We start from the raw sequence: 19920 nt of genomic DNA on the forward strand, positions 1-19920 counted from the left end.
CAGTTATACTGAAATAGTTATCAAAATTTTTTAAATTTTTGTGATACAAAAATATCAATATGATATGCTTTTATATAAATGCATGGAATTAAAAGATCTAATGGTGAGTCTAATAACTACCATAATTTCGAAGTACTGATGAGCATAAAAGATATTTTATGATATCTGCCACATTGCAATTTTACTGGTAGTAGGTGTTGCTGGTCCTACTGGGCTTGGCTGCCTACGACATCACTGTCACTGAAGGTATACCTAAATTGCAGTTAGAGTTTGGTGAAAGCAAAGGCTCATTCCGCCTCATCTCCCTCCCCCATCCTAGTTCCTAGAACTTAGGTTGAGAACTCCTGAGACTCTAGAGATTTTCTGCATGGTGCTGGGCATGGCTCAGGGCCTGGCTGCCTCAGGTTGCAGAGGAGAACATAAGCCTCCTGTTTGGTGACTGAGTGCCCAAGGCCATTGTAATTTTCCATATTCTGTAGGAAAAGCCAAAGGGGACACTCACGGCAGCTTCTGTCCTCACTTATGGGGGAAGGGAGGTGGAGACAAGAGAGATGCAGGAAGTCAGCTGTGATCAGGGAGGTAACTTCTGCTTTCTCAAGCAGGAGGCAAAGGCACAAGGGGTCCCTCTCCAAAGCTGTCTCAGCCAAGGAGATGGGTCCCTGGGTATCTTCTAGCTTGGGATGAAGGAAATATTTTCCTATCATTTTGATAAAAATACAGGGCACACTTTTATTGAGTTTGCCTCCTGCCATAACCTCATCTTTCCAGGAATTCTCACCTAAGTGGGGAGACCTGCTGGGCTGCTTGTGCCCTGGGAAGGCACAGAGACTCATTTTCCTTCTCCTCTTCCTACTGGCTTACTGAATGGTGCCGAAAAATGCACACCTGTGCCAAAAACACTAAGTCTAAGCTTGGGGCAAGGGGTGTAAAAGTGTTTCACAGCACTTGAAAATACAAAACATTACTGTAATCTCGCCATTATGACTAGTTGAGCTATTGTTAAGGAACACTAGGGAAAAGCAAAACTTTCTCATTGGGATGCTAGAGCTCAGGCCTGCATGAGGATGAAACATTCAAGTTCAAGATGAAAGAAAACACTTTTCCTGATGGATGGTAGGAGAGATGACAAACTTCCAAGGAAAGGCACTTTCAGAGCGGCTTCCTTGGCAGGGGTCTCTTGAAGCTAAGCTTCATGGTTATTTGGAGGCACATCATGACCTGATTTTCACCAGGAAAATGGTCTGTGAAAGAGGCTTACACAATATCATCTGCTTACCAATTTTACTTCTTGTTTCATTTATACTTTCTCCCAGGGCCTTTGCTTCAGAAAATCTGGAGAGGACAAAAAAAAAAAAAAGAATTTAACTTTTTCTGTTCATTTCAAATTATGCTTTAAAAATAATAGATTCCCAACAACTCTCTAAAATAATTTAAAATGTTATGGAAAGATATAAAATAGAATTTAAATAAATGATATATATTAGCATTAAAAATAGAGATAAAATTCATATTAATTACTGGTATCATGAATTTTTACTTCTCTATCCACCACGGAATTTTCATTTTCATATTCTGTAATTTATGACTTGCAATTTTGAGTGTTTTATGATGCAAGGGAACCAGAATAAAGCATGGCTGTAAGACTTTTGTATGCTGCTGTGTTCTATTAATCATAGTACCAAGATCCTATAGTTGTAGTCGAGAATGCATACTTACTATAACTTAAATTACATTTTTTTTTTCTGAGTGTAAAGTAATAGATCAGAGGCTGGCAAAACTATAGCTGATCACGAGACACATCCAGCCTACCGTCTATTTCTGTAAATAAAGTTGTACTGGAACACAGCCACCAGCATTCATTTATATATTGTCTATGGATGACTTCATGTTGCATTGGCAGAGTTGAGTAGATGTGACAAAGACTGTACAGCCTGCAAAGCTAAAAATATTTACTAGCTGGTCCTTTACAGAGAAAGGTTTCTGACTCCTGTTATATGTGATGTTTAATCAGCTTTTGAAAATATGAAAAGAAGAAAAAAATCCCTAATAGCCCCTACCCAGAAATTAGCACATTTTGAGCTCCAGCCAGTTAAAAAAAATATTTTTTAATGTTTATTTATTTTTGAGAGAGAGAGAGAGAGAGAGAGAGACGGTTAGGGGCAGAGAGAGAGAGGGAGACAGAGAATCTGAAGCAGGCTCCAGGATCTGAGCTGTCAGCACAACGCCTGATGTAGGGTTCAAACTCAAGAACCATGAGTTCATGACCTGAGCCGAAGTTGGATGCCCAGCCGATTGAACCAACACGTGCCCCTCCACCCAGTCTTTTTTATACTCAGTTTTGATATAGTTAAGATCATACCATGTATATGATTTTGTGCTTTGGTTGTTTTTCACTTAGCAGTATAATATAAGTCCTTCCTCCTGATATTAGAAACTTGTCCATTATCTTTGATGGCTGTCTACTAGTCTACCAGGTGGTTGTGATGTTTTACTTAATGGTTCCTACATATTTTCCAACAAATATGCATGAGATGCTACTGAGAGCCCGACTTTGTGCTGGGGAAGTGGTATAGGACATGGCTGGCCTATGTGAGAAATATGCAGGCTGGTCCCCCATGGCGGGCCCTTAAGAAATGTCAGTCTTTCCCTTCTTTTCCTTTCTGCAATGAAATTTAGGGGGACAACGGAAAGTCTACGAAACAAATCTGCAATATGTGGCTACAGTAAATCATTATGCTATTGTGGATGACACTGGCCAAGCCAGTGGCGGGGCCTGTCTATGAGTGGAGAGTAGTCAGGAAAGCTTAATGTACAAGGTAGGATTGACCTGGCTTTTATAGATGCTACCCACCATCATGCTACATTAATTGTCAACACTGGGTCAACTTGATTTTAACTATCTCCTCTCTCCTCATTCTCTCCTCACCCCGCAAGTCTTCCTGGATCCTAGGAAATCCCAGATATCATGTTATTTTGTGTGTAAATATTTTGGTTGCATAGGATTTTGTTAGAGGAAGTGGGAAGAAGAGGACATTCAAGGCGGGGAACAATGCAAGCAGAGGCTAGAGTGCCACGGCGGCTCTGTGCTTGATGGAAAAGTATGAATTATGTCACTGCTATTTTCCAAGTCTGGCTGCTTGGCCTGTGACTGCAGACAGGAAGTTTCCACGGAAGGGAACTAAATTGTCTCTCAATGTTAGGTTTCTTGGGACTCCGCCCCAGCTCCCTCGTTATGGTGTTTAGGCTCATCATAGATTATGCATGTGCTCTTTTCAGCTAGGGCCTGTCACCTTCTGGAGAGAAGTGCAGTCCCTTTTGATGCCATTCAGATGGAGTTCGGGTCAGCAAACATTCATAGAAGTCACCGTGCTGGGCCCTGTAGGCTTGCACTGGCCTGTGCCCACTGGGCAGACAGAATCTGAGGTGTGGTCCAGGCTGCTCAGAAGAGGAAGGCTATTTTCATCCTTCAAATTCTGCCAAGTGGAGGGCCTATAATTGTTTGACTGTTGGCTGTGTCCATCCCCAGCTCCTAGGATTCCACAGGGTTTGATAATCCTTCACTGCTCAGTGAGTGATTCCTCTTAGTGCCTGTTCCAGAGTTCACTCACCCATTTAGAAGAGTATCGAGAATAAGGAAGATGCGAGAGGAGGGCTGGGAAGCTGATGAAATCCATGTCAGTTCTGGAGGAAACGGGAGTAGAAAAAGGGGAAGATATCCAGGCAAACAGGCAATCTCCACAGCAGCTGTTCAGAGGAGCCCTGAAGGGCCTGGGATGGAGCCCCCTGGCCTCGACAGTGCCCACATTTGTCCAGGAGGGCATGGGGGGGGGCTGCTTCGTGCTGTGGTCAACCCACTCCAAAGAGCGGCCCTGTGCCAGGGCTTGGCAGACACTGTGGGGGAAGCCACGAGCTGTTCCAGTCTCTCCCCTGCAGCCCAGCGCAGAGCTAATAAGGACTTTCCCACTGAAGAGGTGTGGGCTGAGGGCTGTCCTGTCTGCATGAGGCCATTTTCCTTCCACTCTGCAGTTGTCACTGCTCCAGGCCACCCCACCCACCCACATGTGTTCCTGATCTCCAGTTGTCAAGACAAACTCTTGACTAAGAAAGCCCAACCCTGAGAAGAAGCGGGGGTGGGGGGAGTACACGAGAGGCAAGAGAGATGAGAAAGAAGGTGACACCCCATTTCTGCCAAGTTCTTCCCTGCCCACCCGCATCTCCACACCTTCTCAGCCCAAGCCTCCCACAGCCCCACTGCCTCCCTTTCCTCTGGCCCCAGACTAAATGCTGATCAGCAGGAAAAGGAGCTCCCGACTCCCTCCTGCCCCAAAGAGGCACATTCCCATTAATGATGTGGCTCAGGGAACCAGCCTGTGTCCAAGGCGGCTGGAGCTGTGGTGACCTTCCCCAGGGCATGCTGCACCTCTGGACAACATCCTAAGCTCCTGCTCACTGGAGAGGAGGCCTGGCCTATGTCAGGGAGGCTGCGCCTTGGGCAGGGCCAGGGAGAAGGCTCGGTGACTCAACCTGTGAGCCCCTGAGGGTGTCCTCCTCCTGGCTGGAGGCATTCTTATCCAGGAGTCGCTGGCTGCACGGTCCATTGTGCAAGGACAGCGTCGCTGGGGGCCATTCCAGTGTGGAGGCTGGCAGGCTGTTCTATTTGCTGTGTAGAAAAATCTCTACCTCGGGGCAAGGCCTGGGCTTGGAAGGGGAAGGAATGCAGTCCTCCGACTGCTCATTCACAAGCCTGGCTTCCCGTGATGCCCAGCCTTCACCAATCCCACAGCAGCTACCATGCGCCTGGCACCGTGCTGGACACTGTCCGCAGCGTACAAACCATTCTCCTTCCTGGCTTCCATGTCAGCCATCAGCCCCCGGCTGTTCCTTCTCTGTCCTCTTCTGCAGCTGTTCCTTAGATGCTGGGAATTGTCAGGGTTTTGTCTTGACCCTCTCCCCACGTTACCTCTTCTCCCAGGGCACTCCACCACACCAGTGTCTTCTCTTGTCATCCCCACAGACAGCTCCCATATCTACACCCCAGCCTGCTTTATTTCCTGACAAATGCATCCCAGGAACTGATCACCCCCAACGAAAACCCCTCCCCTTCCTCCCACCTTTCCTCATCTCACTGCCAAGTACTGACACTCACCCAAGGGCTCCCAGCCAGGGACCTGGACCCCCTGCGCTGCCCCCCGCCACCTCTATAAGCACCTTCACACAATCCCGGAGTCCCACCCATTCCCATCTATTCCCCACAGTATTCCATCCAGCTTCATTCCTACTCTCCCTGCCTCAGAGAAGGGGTGGTCACATCATCATATTACCTCCACAGGCTTGTGTGGTTCCCTGCATTCATGCTACCTGCCTTCCGGTCATTTACCACATTTAAGCCTGAGTGAGTCTTCTTAAATGCAAGCCTGACCTTGTTATTATTTGTCCGGCTTACAACTCTTCAAGGGCTCCCCAGTGATCTCAGGACAAAATCCAAATTCCTTAACAGCGCTAACTAGACTCTTCATGCTCAGGTTGGTGCGGACTCCTCCAGAATCTTCTCTCACATCCCCTTGCCTTCCTAGGCTGGTCCAAATGGCCTCAGTTCCATCAAGTGTCACGTGGGCTCACCTCAGGGCTCCTCCCTTTGCTTGGACTGTCTCTCTTCATCTGGCTAGTTTCTGCCTAATCACGCAGATTCGCTGGAGACGTCTCTTCCTCTGGACAGCTTTTGAGGGCCATGCAAGTCTGCAACAATGTCACCCTACATGTTCCACAGCACCTTGAACTTCTGTCATCACAGGTGCACTGGATCAGAATTGCCTGTTTGCTTGTTTTGTTCCCTTTTTCAATATTGTAAGCTCCCTGAGGATAGTGATCACATCTATTTAACACATACTTCTATCACTGGAGCATAGAACAGGGCACGTACTTAGTAAGCACTCTAGACCTAGCTGTAAAATACAAGGAGCAGCATGTGAGCAACACGTCACACACAGGCACTGTGTGCAATGTGGAGAGCACTGGGCTGGGGATCAGAGACTAGGACTCGAATGCCCTGCTGGATCTCAAGTTTCTTGTTTGCAAGATTAGGATGAGATGCCTCTCAGGGATGGCTTGATGTGGAAAGTACATGCATACAAACGTCCTTTGTAACTGAATTAGGACCACTGCCTGGCAGTGTAGGCACCCTCCTGTTGCGGGATCGACTGTGAGGTGGGATTGCATATTGGAAGCAGCAACTACAGACAGTAATGATGGGTATCATCTTCTCAGCAAATCAAAGGGTCAGAGAAGGGATCCTTTCAAGTCCATGGTCAAGGACACCTAAGACAGTTGCTAAGTTTCTCATCTTTAGGGGGAATGAAAAGTATCGGGGATGAGGTACAATCTTATGTAACTTCCAAGACCAGCTCCTGGGAGAATTCTATCCTGCCCTTGGTGTGTGTCAGACACACATACATCATTGCTGGGGGAGCAGCTGAGGAGGCCTGGCACCTGGCTCTGCCCCAGGCAGTCAGAACCACAGATAATTTGCTGGGGACCATGGGCAGTAGCTGCTTTAACTTATGGGCTAAGGGGAGGAGCTGGTGTTCATAAGCCACTCGGTCTCCATGAGCCTCCACTGTCTATTGTCTGTCACGTCAGCTGGGCTGGTTTCTTCAGGTCAGTGTGGAAAATATGTCACTGGAGGACAAGGGGTTCCTATGACAACTTTCCTAGTTTTCTTGTCTAGGGCAATTAACTTAATATGTTGATTATTCACAGAGTGAATATCCAACACTCTTCCCTGCCAGAAAGGAAGAATAGGCCTGCATCTACACCATTTCCCTCCTCTGTAGACCTGTCCCTGACATGGTACTTTGGCTGCCTCTGGTACGTTGCCATGAATATCCACCTTTCATTTCCCTTAGGCTTTAACAAAACAAAACAAAACAAAACAAAACAAAACAAAACAAAACAAAAAAACAACAATATTTCTTTTTCTTATTCCATCTTGTTTCCCATCAAGATGGCGGTCCCTTCCCATCTTCATGGAGCTATTCCTTCCCTGAGTCTAGAGAAGCCTGTTGTCTAGCTTCTCCTGCTTCTAGGAAGGAGTTCTCGAGCAGTTTGCTTACCTGCTAAGACTTCCCAAAGCCCATTTCAAAGTGCATTCTCAAGCCAAAGAAGTATTTTTGAGTACTGTTTTTGTGGCCAGCACCATTTTAAAAACTGTGGGAAGGCTGAGAAGATTCGACTCTAATCTCTGCTCTCAGGGTTCATAATTCTAGCTCAGGAGACAAGGTGTAAATATAAAAAACAAATGGAAAAATAATAAAGGTTAAAATTGAAGTCTAATAGGAACCAGGGAACTCCTATTTGTCATGGATGTTATTTCCAGATGGTGCCACGAGATTTCTCTCCACCCTGGGTCTAGTTTTCCTATTGGTTCTATTCTGTGCCTGAAGGATCCAACTGAGTGAAGGGGCGCTTTTCTTGGTTGAGTTCACATTATCATTGCCTTTGTTTCCAATTGCAGTTAATCTCCCCATTTATTTCTTCTTTTGTTATTTAATGGAACTCTGTGACTGAGGGATTCAGTTTGTCTCCAAGATCTGCCACAAAAGAAAGTCAGCTGTGTGATGCCTGGGTGCTGGTGTTTGCTGACCATGGGGTCTCCAGCCTCTCTTCATATAATTATATACTATGAGGATGAGTCATGCCTGAAAAATGTTGTGATTTTCAATTGTAGTTGTCCTCCACTGAAAAATCCAGCTTAAGAGTTGGCTCGCACGCTCTAGTTCAGCAAAGGGTAAACATCCTATTAATGTGCCAATGTCTTGTTTCTGTTGTCACAGACAGGCAGCAGAACTGCCCCCTGCAGACCGGGGGCTAGGGCTGAGAGATGCTAGAAATTGCCTGGGAGGACAGCAAAGGGTCTAGGTAAGATGGGGAAGAAAATCTTTCTATGGAGTAACAGGGACATGTATGTGACAGCTACTGCTCCACTCCTCCTTCAGCTCCAGCTCAACTCGCATTCTGGGTGATGAGGGATCAGAAAGGATCCAACAGTCCCTTCATTTGGGCTCAGAAACTCGCTGCCATGGGTTAGAGAGGCTGAGCCGGCGCGAGGCTCATACGTGGGGGCAATCAGTCCCAAGCCTTTCTGGACTTTGCCAAGGTGACCTCCCAACATCGGAACCACTGATGGCAGCTGCGTGATGTGGAAAGTGGAGAAGTCCCAGTCAGGCCAGGTCACTGGGTCCTTGTTGCCGGGGGCTACCTGAGAATGAGACTTGCTCAGAGGAAGTCTAGAAGCAGAGTGACTAAAACCCTGTGGCGCATGTCTGCATTCCTAGGACGTGGCCAGCCCTCCTGTAGATGGTTCGCATGGGGCTCCCAGTCAACAGAGGGAATGGCAGCAAATGCATTGGAGGGGATCAGGGTGACTATAGGAAGCAGTCTGCAGGGCGGCATGGAAGTCACCCTCATCAGCACCTGTGGGGCCCTATTTCAATGTCTGCTGTAGGGGCCCTGCTTTATAGTTACTCGTTTTCACAGAAAAACATTTTCTCTTAGTCCTCTGTCTCAAGCAGTTACGAGCATGTAATACCTAGTAATGGAATGCTCTCCATGAATGCAAACAAAAGCTCCAATCCTGGGAAAGGGGTAGATCCTGGGTTACACCCCCCCAGTGCCAAATATTCCTTTAATGATTGTTATTACAGTAACATTAAACAGACGCAGACATTTTTAACATGTGGACTGGTCTCTTGACTTTTCACTTGATTTTAAAAGGACTGATTTAGTGCTGGGAAAAGCCCTTTTCAGAAGCAAGCTTTGTGCGAGTTTCATTAATTCCCTTGCTCTATGGCCACAAGGAAGATGGGACCACCAGGATAACCAGCCCATCCTACATGACTGGATATGTTCCAGCCCCAAATACAGGCCATATTTAATTTTCTCCCTTCCTTTCTAAATGCATCAGCGTCAGCCCCGTTCTGCTTCATTTTTCTCTCCGGGCTCACCTCACCCAGAGCTTTGATGTCTCCCTCCCCAGACCATCTCCCTGAAGGCTTGCTGTGTCAGTTCTTCCCCTGGTCTGTCTGTCTGTCTGTCTTTGTCTTCACGGGTTTGCTTTCACGGCCTACAATGTTGGCCAATTCTCTCCCACTCTGAAACAAACTTCCCTTCTCCTTAGGTGACTCCCCTTATCCTCCTTCGAATGTTTGTTACCTATCACAAACTTTTTGAACACGTGTTCACTCGTGCTCTATTTGCTCACTCCCAGCCCTCCAACACGTGGTCTTCAGTCACCTGCTTGCTCCGTGCGCTCGGTCCAGCCTCCCCTGCCTCTGTCTCTGTCGCGGCTGACACCACCCACAACACGCTTTATGGAGCCGCCTCCTCTCTCGGCTTTCAGGACAATATATTCTCCCAGTTCTCCCCTGCTTCTCTATCTGCTTCTTCTCAGCCTTCCTCCCCCACCACCTGCTCTCCCTCCTTGCCCTTTAGAGATTTCCTGCTGCTTCTACCCTCTAGGCCCTTATGCCTCCACATGTTTTCCTGAGCTCGGCCACTTCTTAGGCTTCCTCGAAGCATTTACAAGCATATAACTCTCAAACCTGGATCTCATTTTATTTTATTTATTTATTTATTTATGTTTATTTTTTTTTGAGAGAGAGAGAACAAATAGGGGAGGGGCAGAGAGAGAGGGAGACACAGAATCGGAAGCAGGCTCCAGGCTCTGAGCTGTCAGCAGAGAGCCCCATGTGGGGCTCAAACCCAGGAGCCATGAGATCTTGACCTGAGCTGAAGTCGGACGCTTAACTGACTGAGCTACCCAGGTGCCCCTGGATCTCATTTTAATTCAAAGAATCATTTTTGAAAATTTACTGTGTGCTAAGATCCAGAGTCACGTGACTTAATTTAAAAGTTCACTGTCTAGAACTCCTTCTTCTGAACTCTAGACCCATGCACCTGGCAGTCTTTCTGTTTGCTACAGTTTGAGGATATGCATCTAATTCACAGATTAGGTGAAACAAGTTATATACCATTAAGTTTTTTTTTTAAAGGGTCCAGAGGCCAGCTTGACAATATGTCAGCAGATGCTGCTGCCTGCTCTGCTTCCGGCTGGAGAGAACATACCAGAAGCCTCTGCTGTGCATGTACACTTCCTTTGACTATCAAGTGCAGGACTTCCTCCCTCCCCCCACCGTCCCCAGACCTGCTGGAGGGTCTAGAGTTCTAAGACTATAATTTGATCTACAGACTTTTCTCCTCGTCTTTGGAACAGTATGATATCGACAGAGTCACAGGCAGATGAGAATTAATGTAAGATGTGAGAATGGTATACAAAGTTAGTTCCATCACTCACAGACCCTGGCCTTGACTTACCCCAACAGTACAGGGATGGTGAGGCTCATGCGTAGGAAAGTCATGGACACAACTCAATGTGAAACTTAATACATGTCTTGCCTCTCTTCCAGAGTTAGGTTGGACAGATTAAGGAGGACAGAGTAGTAGCAAGTTTCTTTGAGGCTCGCCTGGCGAAGCCTCGGGGGACCAGCAGCTCCCTGAGCCAGCCTTACCTCTGCTTCAAAATCTGTTTGTTGTCTTCGATGGTAACGCTGTCAGCGTGGTCCCTCTTGAAGATTTCAAAAGCTTCTTGTCGTCCTAATGACATTTCCTCTCTCATCACTGTTTGGAGACACAGGGAAATGGCCTCAGTCACAGCATCAGGATCCCATTAATTTCACTGTCACTTTAGTTAGACCACAAAGCCAGCCCAGGCTCCAAGAGGCTCACGGCAGAGAGGCTCCTGACCAGACAGGTGGCCCCAGGCTCTTCCAGCTGGCCAGCGACCCACCGAGGAGGCCCTTCCAGGGACACCCTGCACCCTGCAGGGCTGTGCCTGCACATGCATGTGACTTGTAAGGGGTGGAGTTTGGAATGTCGGGTCAGAGGAAATGAAAACCAGAGCACCAAGCCCTGGATTGCTGAGAACATCTGTGAATGCACTTTCTGCCATCATTCAGTGCCACATTTCTCCCCGTTTTCCTGTTATGCCCCGTTTTGGTTTTCTGTTAAATTTCACGTTGAATTTCCAGGCATTTAGTTAAAAGAAGTACAATACAGACTGAAAGATATAGAATCTAGAAAATTCCGCTCTTGGTGTTCATATAACGATGCATCATTGAAGCCCTTAGAGAGGGGCCTCAGCTCTTACTCAGAGGTGAGGTTCTCCATTGCAAGATCCAGGAATAGACGGTGATGGAGGCCCCTAGCCCATATCTAACTCCTGCATCCTGTGTCACCATCACCACTATGGGCCAGCCCTTCACTGTTAGGCCCTGCTCGGGGGCCAGATTCTGAAAGCCAGAGTCAGAATGGCCAGGGACCTTGGAGTGAGCAGGTGACATTCCTGCATTGCAGCCCTCTTCCTCCTAGCCTCCCAGAGCAAGAGGCAGTGCAGGTATGTGCCTGGGACTCCCTGGGTGACAGCTGAATTCACAGCTGGATTTGGGATGAATCTACGGAGGTTTTTTGTTTGTTTGTTTGTTTGTTTGTTTGATGCCTCTTTTAAAAACATTGGTTCCTGTTCCCCATGTTTTCATCTGGTTAATTCTATGAAAGCCTGGCTGAGTGTTACCAACCCCACGAAGCTTTCCCTGAGGCCCAGGCAGCAAGAATCCTCTTTCCACTATCTACCTATCAATGTAGCTGTGACACGCACAGCCCAGTAGAAGTTGTCACTTTACATGACAATCCTTTCTGGGGACATGCACATTTCTAGGAGGTACAGATTACATTTTTGCAGATCCCCGGTGCCTTGTTCAATGTCTGGCATTTAGAAGGTGCTCATCATATTTCTGTTAAGTGAATCAGGTCAGGAATGAGCCAGGAGTGACAATGAGCCTTGTTCTAATTGCCACATGAACATGCTCCAGGGTGAGAGGGGTTCGCGATGAGGCCCCCGGTTCTGGAGATGCATTCATATGGGCCACATACCACATCTCCTCTTGCCTGGAAAAACCCTGCTGAGTCTCATCACCCAGCCTCGGGGTGAGGAACGGGACCAGCCCATCTGACACCAATTTAATGATTACTGTTGATAAAAATAGCACCGTGAAGAATGTCTGAACGGTGAGGCACACAAGACACCCCACCCTTTTCCAATCAGAAGCAAATGGGCACGTCTCAGTTTTGTCTCCACATCTGCCCTGCACACTCCAGAATCGAGTGGGCCTGGGAATGTGTTTGTGGGAGACTCGGAGAGAGGAGCCCTCGATGCATGAGAGACATTAACTGGAGGGCACTTTTTATCCAGTGGAGCCCACCAGGAGCCAAGGGACTCACGCCATACCTCTCCCCGGCCCCTGGTCTGTGCCAGTTCTGGCAGTGTATGCTTTTCACTGCAAATTAAACGGGAACGGAGAGGAGAGGGAGTGAGTCTCTCTGGAATGGGGTTGCAGAGGAGGAAAGCCCTGCGGAGACCACATGGGAGCCTGCCTACGGGATCCCCCAAATTGCCTCCCACAGAGGAGGTGATGAGAAGGCTTCCACCAACTGGCAGTAGCAGGGGGGGAGCGTGGGGCGGAGGGTTGTTCGAAAAGCTGCAGTGAAAGAGATGGGTTCATGGCCTCTTCTCTCCCGGCTCTGCCTTCTTTTGGAGCTGACAGTCCAACTTGACAGCTGGGTGGGTTGACCATGCTGAGGTTTTGCAGTGCTCATAGAACTGTTACAGCAGTAGGTCCTGGATGAACTTAGAACCACGTGCAAACCCCACTGCATCCTCCAAGAGATATGCCGGGGCCTGGGCGGTGGGAGCAGAAAGGACATGGAGCTCAAGAGGAGATAAGCCCAGGTAGGTTGCTTGCCATTACTTTACAGAGCATCTCAAAAGTCTTGCTAAAAAATTTGGGGCCAACGTCGTCTCAGGGTATATACGAGTCACCAGTTTCCAAAGACTTAAAATTCAGGTGATGTACACATTACGACAAAGTTACCCTGGAAGAACTTCAATCTTTTGGTGATTTAAGAGGTGCTTGGGGTCCTGCAGGGTCGTGGGCTTATGGTCAGGAATGCGCTATCAGACTCCCCCACCCCTGCCCCTGCTACAACGGAGAAAGTATTCCGGAACTGGAGTTCTCTGCTGGCGGTGAGCTCAGGTGAGTGGACATTCACGGGACGGCTTTCATTCTGGCAGCTAGCATCCTAAATGCCTAAATGTCCGCTCAGGGGAGAGGCCAGGGTGCTGTGGCAGAGGATGCCTGTGGTCTGAAGGCAGAGAGGCAGCGTGAGGCCTGGACGCCTACTGAAGACTTGTCTTCACCTCGTGTCCCCTCTCAGGATTTAGAGAACAGCTTTCCCAGATGTCAGGATCTGGCCCTGAAGTGCACAATGTACACGTAAGAAAGAGTGAAGGCAGTTGGAGCACCAGGGTGACTACAAGCTAATGAGATAATAATCCATTTATTTATTCTCTCCACCAGCATTTCTTTATCTAAGGCACTGTGGTAGGTACGTGACACACGTACCACACACTGTGGTTGTGTACGAGATACACACTTGGGCAAGACGGTTAAAGCTTTGATCTTTTCCCTTAAAGAATTCAAAGCCTCGTGAAGGGGAAAGGAACAAGAACAACCACAGCCGAAGCTGCTGCCTGCCACGAGAGAGACATGTGCCCGGCGCTGGAAAACAGCAAAGAGGGTCAGCTCCATCAGGGAGACTCGGAGGGATTCTGAGGGACCGGCAGCACCTGCCAGGTGGGAAAGAGGGGGCAGAAGATCCCAGGTGGAGGGGGCAGAGGAGGAGGGTGCATTAAAAGGGCAACTTCATTGATATGCATGGTTCTGCCACCCAATAGGAATGAATGACCTTTGGGAGAATAAAATGAGTTTCCTACATGCTTTATGCTAACCACTGTATCAAGTGCTTCCTTCCATATTGTTTTAGTTAACCTTCTCCAGGATCCCTGGTCAAATATCATTTTATAGATGAGGAAACCGAGGCTTGGTTAAAGAAATGGTTGTAAAGGGGTAAGGATGGTCCAGCTTTTAGAGAGAGTCAATTCTGCTCTTAGATCAGTTTTTCCAGGGGAAGTCTATCTGAGGGAGGAGGTGGGGGCTGGGTCTCAAAATGAGCTGGTAGGAGTAGGTCTGCTTATGAGATTATACTCTCATTAGTGTTTTCTCTTGTCCAAAACTTGGAATTTTCTTTACAGTATCACTGAAAAAAGAGAATCATGAATTTTGTTTTACTATTTACATAGTTTACTTCATATGTTATTTTTTTAATGTTTATGTATTTATTTTATTTTATTTTGTTTGAGGGAGACAGAGAGAGAGAGAGAGAGACTGAGACCAGGAGAGGGGCAGAGAGAGAGAGGGAGAGAGAATGAATCCCAGGCAGGCTCCTTGCTGTCAGCACAGAATCTGACGTGGGGCTCGAACCTATGAATGATGAGATCATGACCTGAGCTGAAATCAAGAGTTGGACGCTTAACTGACTGAGCCACCCAGGTGTCCCTACTTCATATGTTCTATTATTATTTCCAGAATTTGTGCACTTTGTGGGGCAAGGGGTTTTAGGCAGTTTTGTTTTCTGCAGTATTCCTAGCACCTGGGTGGTACCTGGCATGTAGGCTGAACTCCAGTTCTTTTGAATGAATGGATGGATGGATAGATAGATGGATGGATGGATGGATGGATGGATGAATGTTTTAGATGCTTAATGTTCTTCCTTCTGGTATAGCATATTGTGATATGATGGGGGAAGTGCATTCACTGCTCTTCCTCCCTCCACCACCATTCTTCTGGGTGGGTATATCCCCTCTACGGTGTGATTTTAGAAATTCAACACCACTGGGGCGCCTGGGTGGCTCAATCGGTTAAGTGTCCGACTTCAGCTCAGGTCATAATCTTGTGGTTTCAGGTTCGAGCCCCACATCAGGCTCTATGCAGCTCGGACCCTGGAGCTGCTTTGGATTCTGTGTCTCCCTCTCTCTCTGCCCCTCCCCTGCTCACACTCTGTCTTTCTCTGTCTCAAAAATAAATAAACATTAAAAAAAATTATAAAAAAAAGAAATTCAACACCACCTTCTCCCACTACATGTCACTATGCTTCACAGCCCACCCTTAGAGATTCCAACTCCAAGAAGTTTTTATAAAAATGTAAATACTCTTGAAGGCATCCCCATTTTAGGGCTAGCAAAGAAAAACTCCATGACTTGTTGACAATTAGCTAACAGGTCCTGCAAAGATGAGACATAAGATGGTGTCTCAGGCTGGTGCCAAAATGGGGGAAATATGAGCTTGAAAAGGAAGGCGTGATGGCAAAAGATAAATTGTGCCTTCTCCCCAGCTTTGTTTAGTCTGTCAGACTCAGCTGCTCATTGAAGCTTTGGACCTTACAAGTTTCCATTTGCCGTGACCATGTCTAGCTCTTAGTTGTTTCTTTTAGCAAATTTCAATCATAGGTCCCTGTGTCGAATCCCAGAAAATAGGGATGACTCAGAGAAGCCTGCTGGCTTGCTGAGTCACAGGACTGCTTCAGACCCCGAGGAGAGCAAATAAAACATTATGGGGCAGTATAAAATTTCAAACAAAACAAAGCAAAAACCAACAAACAAACAGACAAAAAAAAAAAAAACACAACACAACCCTAAAGAAGAGGAGTTTCTCAGTCTCAGTCCCCAAAACACGACATTACAATTCCAGGGTGTGAGTGGGATGGGAAACACTTCCAAACCCTAAAGGTACAACCTCTTGTGGGTTTTGATACTTATTATGAACAGCACTTAGGTAGAAATGGCAGACAATAAGGCACTCTCAAAATTAGCCTTGGAGTGGGGCTTCTGAAAATGTTAGGCATACAAAATGCTTAGGTACTGGTCCTTCACCCATTTCTTAATATTCTCTCTTTTGCCATCCTGAAACCTGGCTCCTTATTTTGCTAAAGGTTACACATCCGTACTTTTGGAAGCCCTCCCCGCCCCCAACACAGGGTCCCATGGAAACCAAATGGAAAGGAAAAACATCGGAAGTGGAGAGTTTATGCTACTGCCTTTGGGCCTGCTGTCTGATTTCCTTTAGTCTGGAGCACATGGGCCAGAGCTCATTTTCCTGGCTGCCCCAAACAACTTACTGCTGCTTAAGCTATTGCTTAAAAATGGACAAAAGTAAAATGATGGAGAGTTGTGTTATTCATGCTGAAAAATGATTTCCTGGTCAGAGCCAAAAATATATTTTCCTTTGGAAAGATACCTATTCCTGGGATGCCTCAGTTCCCTCTGACTGAAGAAGGAAGGGGAGAAAAGAAGAACCACCAGGGAATGAGGAAAAGTGAGCAATGGGGTGGATTCTGAGGGGAAGGGGGCTTAGATCACAGTGTTTGGGACTGAAAGCAAAAGAAGGCTCAGAGCTGGGTGGGGGACATTCAAGGCTGAGACAAGGTGGAAGATGGATGTAGGGGATAATTACACAATCTGTGGCTTGGGAGAGGAAGCTTTCGAAACAGAAGGTGAGGGACCTGGCTTTAAGATAGTGATATGATGAATGCCTACAATATGTAGAACATGGGAATGCATCTAGTAATGAGAAGCAACAGGCAGGGATACAGTGTGGTTTTGTAGAATATCTGATCTAAGGTTCTATACGCATTGAAATTTCTCAGTAAATGTTGATGGAGGTGAAATACACAAAAACATCCCCATATAAATAGAAGAGAATTCCATCCTTTGGTGTGTAGAGAAGTTAGAATGAATGGACCAGTATGAGGGAGAGAGATGAAGAATTTTGATGAGAAAAAGGGATAATCTATCAAGGCAGCATGAAACATAAAGGTCAGGAGGGAAATGAAGGAAAGGTCAGTGGTCCAGCCCTCTTGGGAATGGTGCCTGGAACAAGGATGTCCCAAGGGCCATTGAAAGGAAATGGTGGCTACAGCCAGAAACTCTGGGGTGAAGAGACAAGTCAGCAGCTTCTAGAATGAAAAGCAAAGGGCCCACTGATACTGGACTGGATAAATTCATGAGATGGGGAGGTGCTAGAAGATCTTTATAAAGAGAAATGGACCATCATCTCCCAGAATCTCCCAGAAAGATTAGAAGGGGCATTTGAGATATTGCCTTTACCTTCCTCCCTGTCATTGTGGGGAAGACACTGTCATTTAGGAAGGAAGAGGTTTCTGGAAGTTATGTGGAAGATGGAGCATATGTAGCTCCTGCGTGGGGGAAGTGGGAACCACCTTCCTTCCTCACCCTCACTGAAGACATTGTCAGACAGCCGAAGTCACTCATCTCCTATAACAGGTGGCTCTCGGATGATTACCCAATCAAATGACAACTGCTGTTACTTTCATCCTTCCTATGCTTCCAGGTAAAAGTAACAGCCCAGTTCTACCACCTTAGGAGTGGACATGCAGGTAACTTTCCCCAGGGAGCCATGTCATGCCCTCAAGTGCCAGAATCACTGAGAGTGGCTGTCTGGGAACAGATGCCAAGAAGCCTGCTGTCCATGTTTCCCCACTGCCTGGGTGATGGAGGTCACCACAGCAAGCAGTTCCATGTGCCATGGCTCTGTTTACATTAAGGGTCAGGAGCAGCTCAGCTACAATTTGAGGGGTTGCTGGGCGGGTACAGCAGGGTATGGAATCTGAGGATGAGGGGAAGACGAAACCACTTAGCCACGGCCAAAGTGACTGCAGATGTGAAGACCAAGAGTAGATCTTTTGGGGTGACCAAGGACACTTGCCCAACCTACTTCCCGCTTTTGACTGACACTTCTGAAATGAGTTGGTGCCCAAGGCCTTGGGGTTAAAGGCCTATGTTCAAACCAGAAGATACCACCTGGGCTAAAGTCCTCAGATGAGGACTTGCCTTGGAGTTTCCTAAATTGCCACATGAAAGCTGTCAAAGGAGAACCTTTAATTAGTAGATTCTTAGGGCTGGCTTGGACCAGGCTGAAGCATGGTAGGCTTGGCAGGGGCTCTAGGGAGTGGAGTAAAGGGAAAATCTGAAGTGGAAAGCCACGGAAACCTTAGGAGACCCACCCAATAGTGGCACCACATCTAAATAAATCAAATGGGTTCCTGACTCCTGGTGCCAGAAATCACACATCCCACCAGCAATCCTCACCGGCCCAGAGGTGCAGACCATGTGGGCTGGGTGGAATTAAGGGGCAGTGTTCGAGGCCGGTTGTGTTTCTCTTTCGTCTTGGTAACCATGTCTGATTCACCCCCCTGCTTCAGCTGCATCCTGGACATTAGCCTGAGGGGGTGCAGAAAGGCCCAGTGTGCCAACCAAGTGGACAGGCTTGGAGGCTCTGAAAGAATGGCAGCTGCTTGAGGGCAGTGGCCCATTTCCAGCAGGAACATAAAGCCTTTAAACAACGGTCCTGAAGATCATCTGCAGAAGACCTTCATTTTCCTAACCCAGCTTCTCTGGGGTTTTTGTTTTGTGAGTGTTCTCATTCAGGACAAAGTGCCCATGTGGGTTGCTTAGAAAAACTCATGGACAGACACAGACATGGAGCTTGGAGAACAGCCTGGGTCATGTTGGCATTTCTGTGTTTTGGAGTTAACTCAGGAATCTGGAGGCCAGCAACGTTTCCATTAAATAAGACAGCATGCTGTGGCTCCTGCTGCCAGGCGAAACTGGATCTATGGAGTCTTTTCCATCGATTTCAGTCCATAGATGTGGCAGCCTTGGTGTCCAATTCCATGCCCAATATTTGGGCCAACACTGGAAATCTGGGTAGAAGGACATGTGTGCTCTAGCCCTTTGAGTTAAAGGGCAGTTGACTGAGAGGACCACTGAACAGAAAGGTAGCATTCCTCTTCAGCTTAATAAGAGGCTCCAAATTCTGCAGAATTTGAAAAACACAGGATTCCCTGAGTTTGAGGTGTCCTGACCATTTCCAAAGGCCATGGTTAACAGGGTCCTATTGACTGGCTTCCACCCTGATGAGTTCAGTTCTCATGTCAGTCTGTGATTTGGGGGCAATGGCTAGAGCACTGCTCACATGCCCTATGTCTGAAAAATGAGGCAGGTTTTCTATCTGTGCCTAAATTAGAAATGGATTCTACTGTCGTCTCAAATTTATGTTGATATATTCTTAAAAGAGGATTAAAAAGAATCCATTCTAGCCTAGTAGCACCTTCCATGAGATGCATGTATATTTAAATAAGATTCTGTTTCTCTGGCTTGGAAATAAGCAAAAAGTGAAATGAAGTTTGGATATGCTCATATTCATTCCTTGGGGGCAAAAAAAGAAGGGAAAAATTATTTTTTGTGTGTCTTCTATGTGATAGGCACTTTTAATGCTTCATAAATATGAACTCACAGATATTAACTAATCTTCACAACACTGCCATTGGTGGTGATGGTGGAGGAAGGAAGCTAATGCTTATTGAGAACTTTGTATGTGCTGGAGGGATTACATCGGTTGTCTCTCTTGATTCTCACAGTGACCCTGTCAACTAGGTAGTATTGGGCCCATTCTATGGGTAAGGTAATTGAAAGTGGTTAAAAGTGACCCCAAGACAACAGGTAGCAAAATGGCAAAGCCATAACTTGATCCCAGGTTTGTCCCACTCCAGAAACCTCCTTCTGCATGCTGTGTTGCTAAGTGAAAATCATTTGCCAAGTGGAAATGATCTCATGAATACCATCAAACCACTGATGTCAGACCTATGGGCTCAGGAGGTCAAGAGAAAAAGGCAGTTGGGGAGACTCATGACTTGGGATGTGCACTGAAAACCATGAATGCACATGGCAGCTCAGAAGAGCTGGAGATGTTCATGAATGGGAAGCTGGGGCAGGCACCAGATGGCCGGGAGGAGCTGCTTTACCCAGAATCCCAGGGGCTGGGTAAGGATCAGAGGTAAAGGGAGGGTTGTAGGGGAGCCTCGGTTCTCTGTCAGGAGGACTTTATTAGTTAGCCA

General features: G+C 47.1%; 1 protein-coding gene across 9 annotated transcripts in view; it reads right to left on the minus strand.

The window, feature by feature from the left end:
• KIF6 (kinesin family member 6) overlaps positions 1-19920 on the minus strand; it is a 384926-nt gene that overhangs the window by 87891 nt on the left and 277115 nt on the right. For all 9 annotated transcript variants that reach the window (XR_006217625.1, XR_006217624.1, XM_042986270.1 and 6 more), the window contains 2 exons: positions 10563-10671; positions 1277-1332 (listed from right to left, as the gene is read on the minus strand). Coding sequence is in view for 7 of the 9 variants with exons in the window: in XM_042986270.1 (XP_042842204.1) it covers positions 1277-1332; positions 10563-10671 (165 nt within the window). In the remaining 2 variants the exon portion in view is untranslated. The remainder of the gene's footprint in view (positions 1-1276; positions 1333-10562; positions 10672-19920) is intronic.

Source organism: Panthera tigris, chromosome B2 (assembly GCF_018350195.1).
Source record: "Panthera tigris isolate Pti1 chromosome B2, P.tigris_Pti1_mat1.1, whole genome shotgun sequence".
Classification (NCBI taxonomy): domain Eukaryota; kingdom Metazoa; phylum Chordata; class Mammalia; order Carnivora; family Felidae; genus Panthera; species Panthera tigris.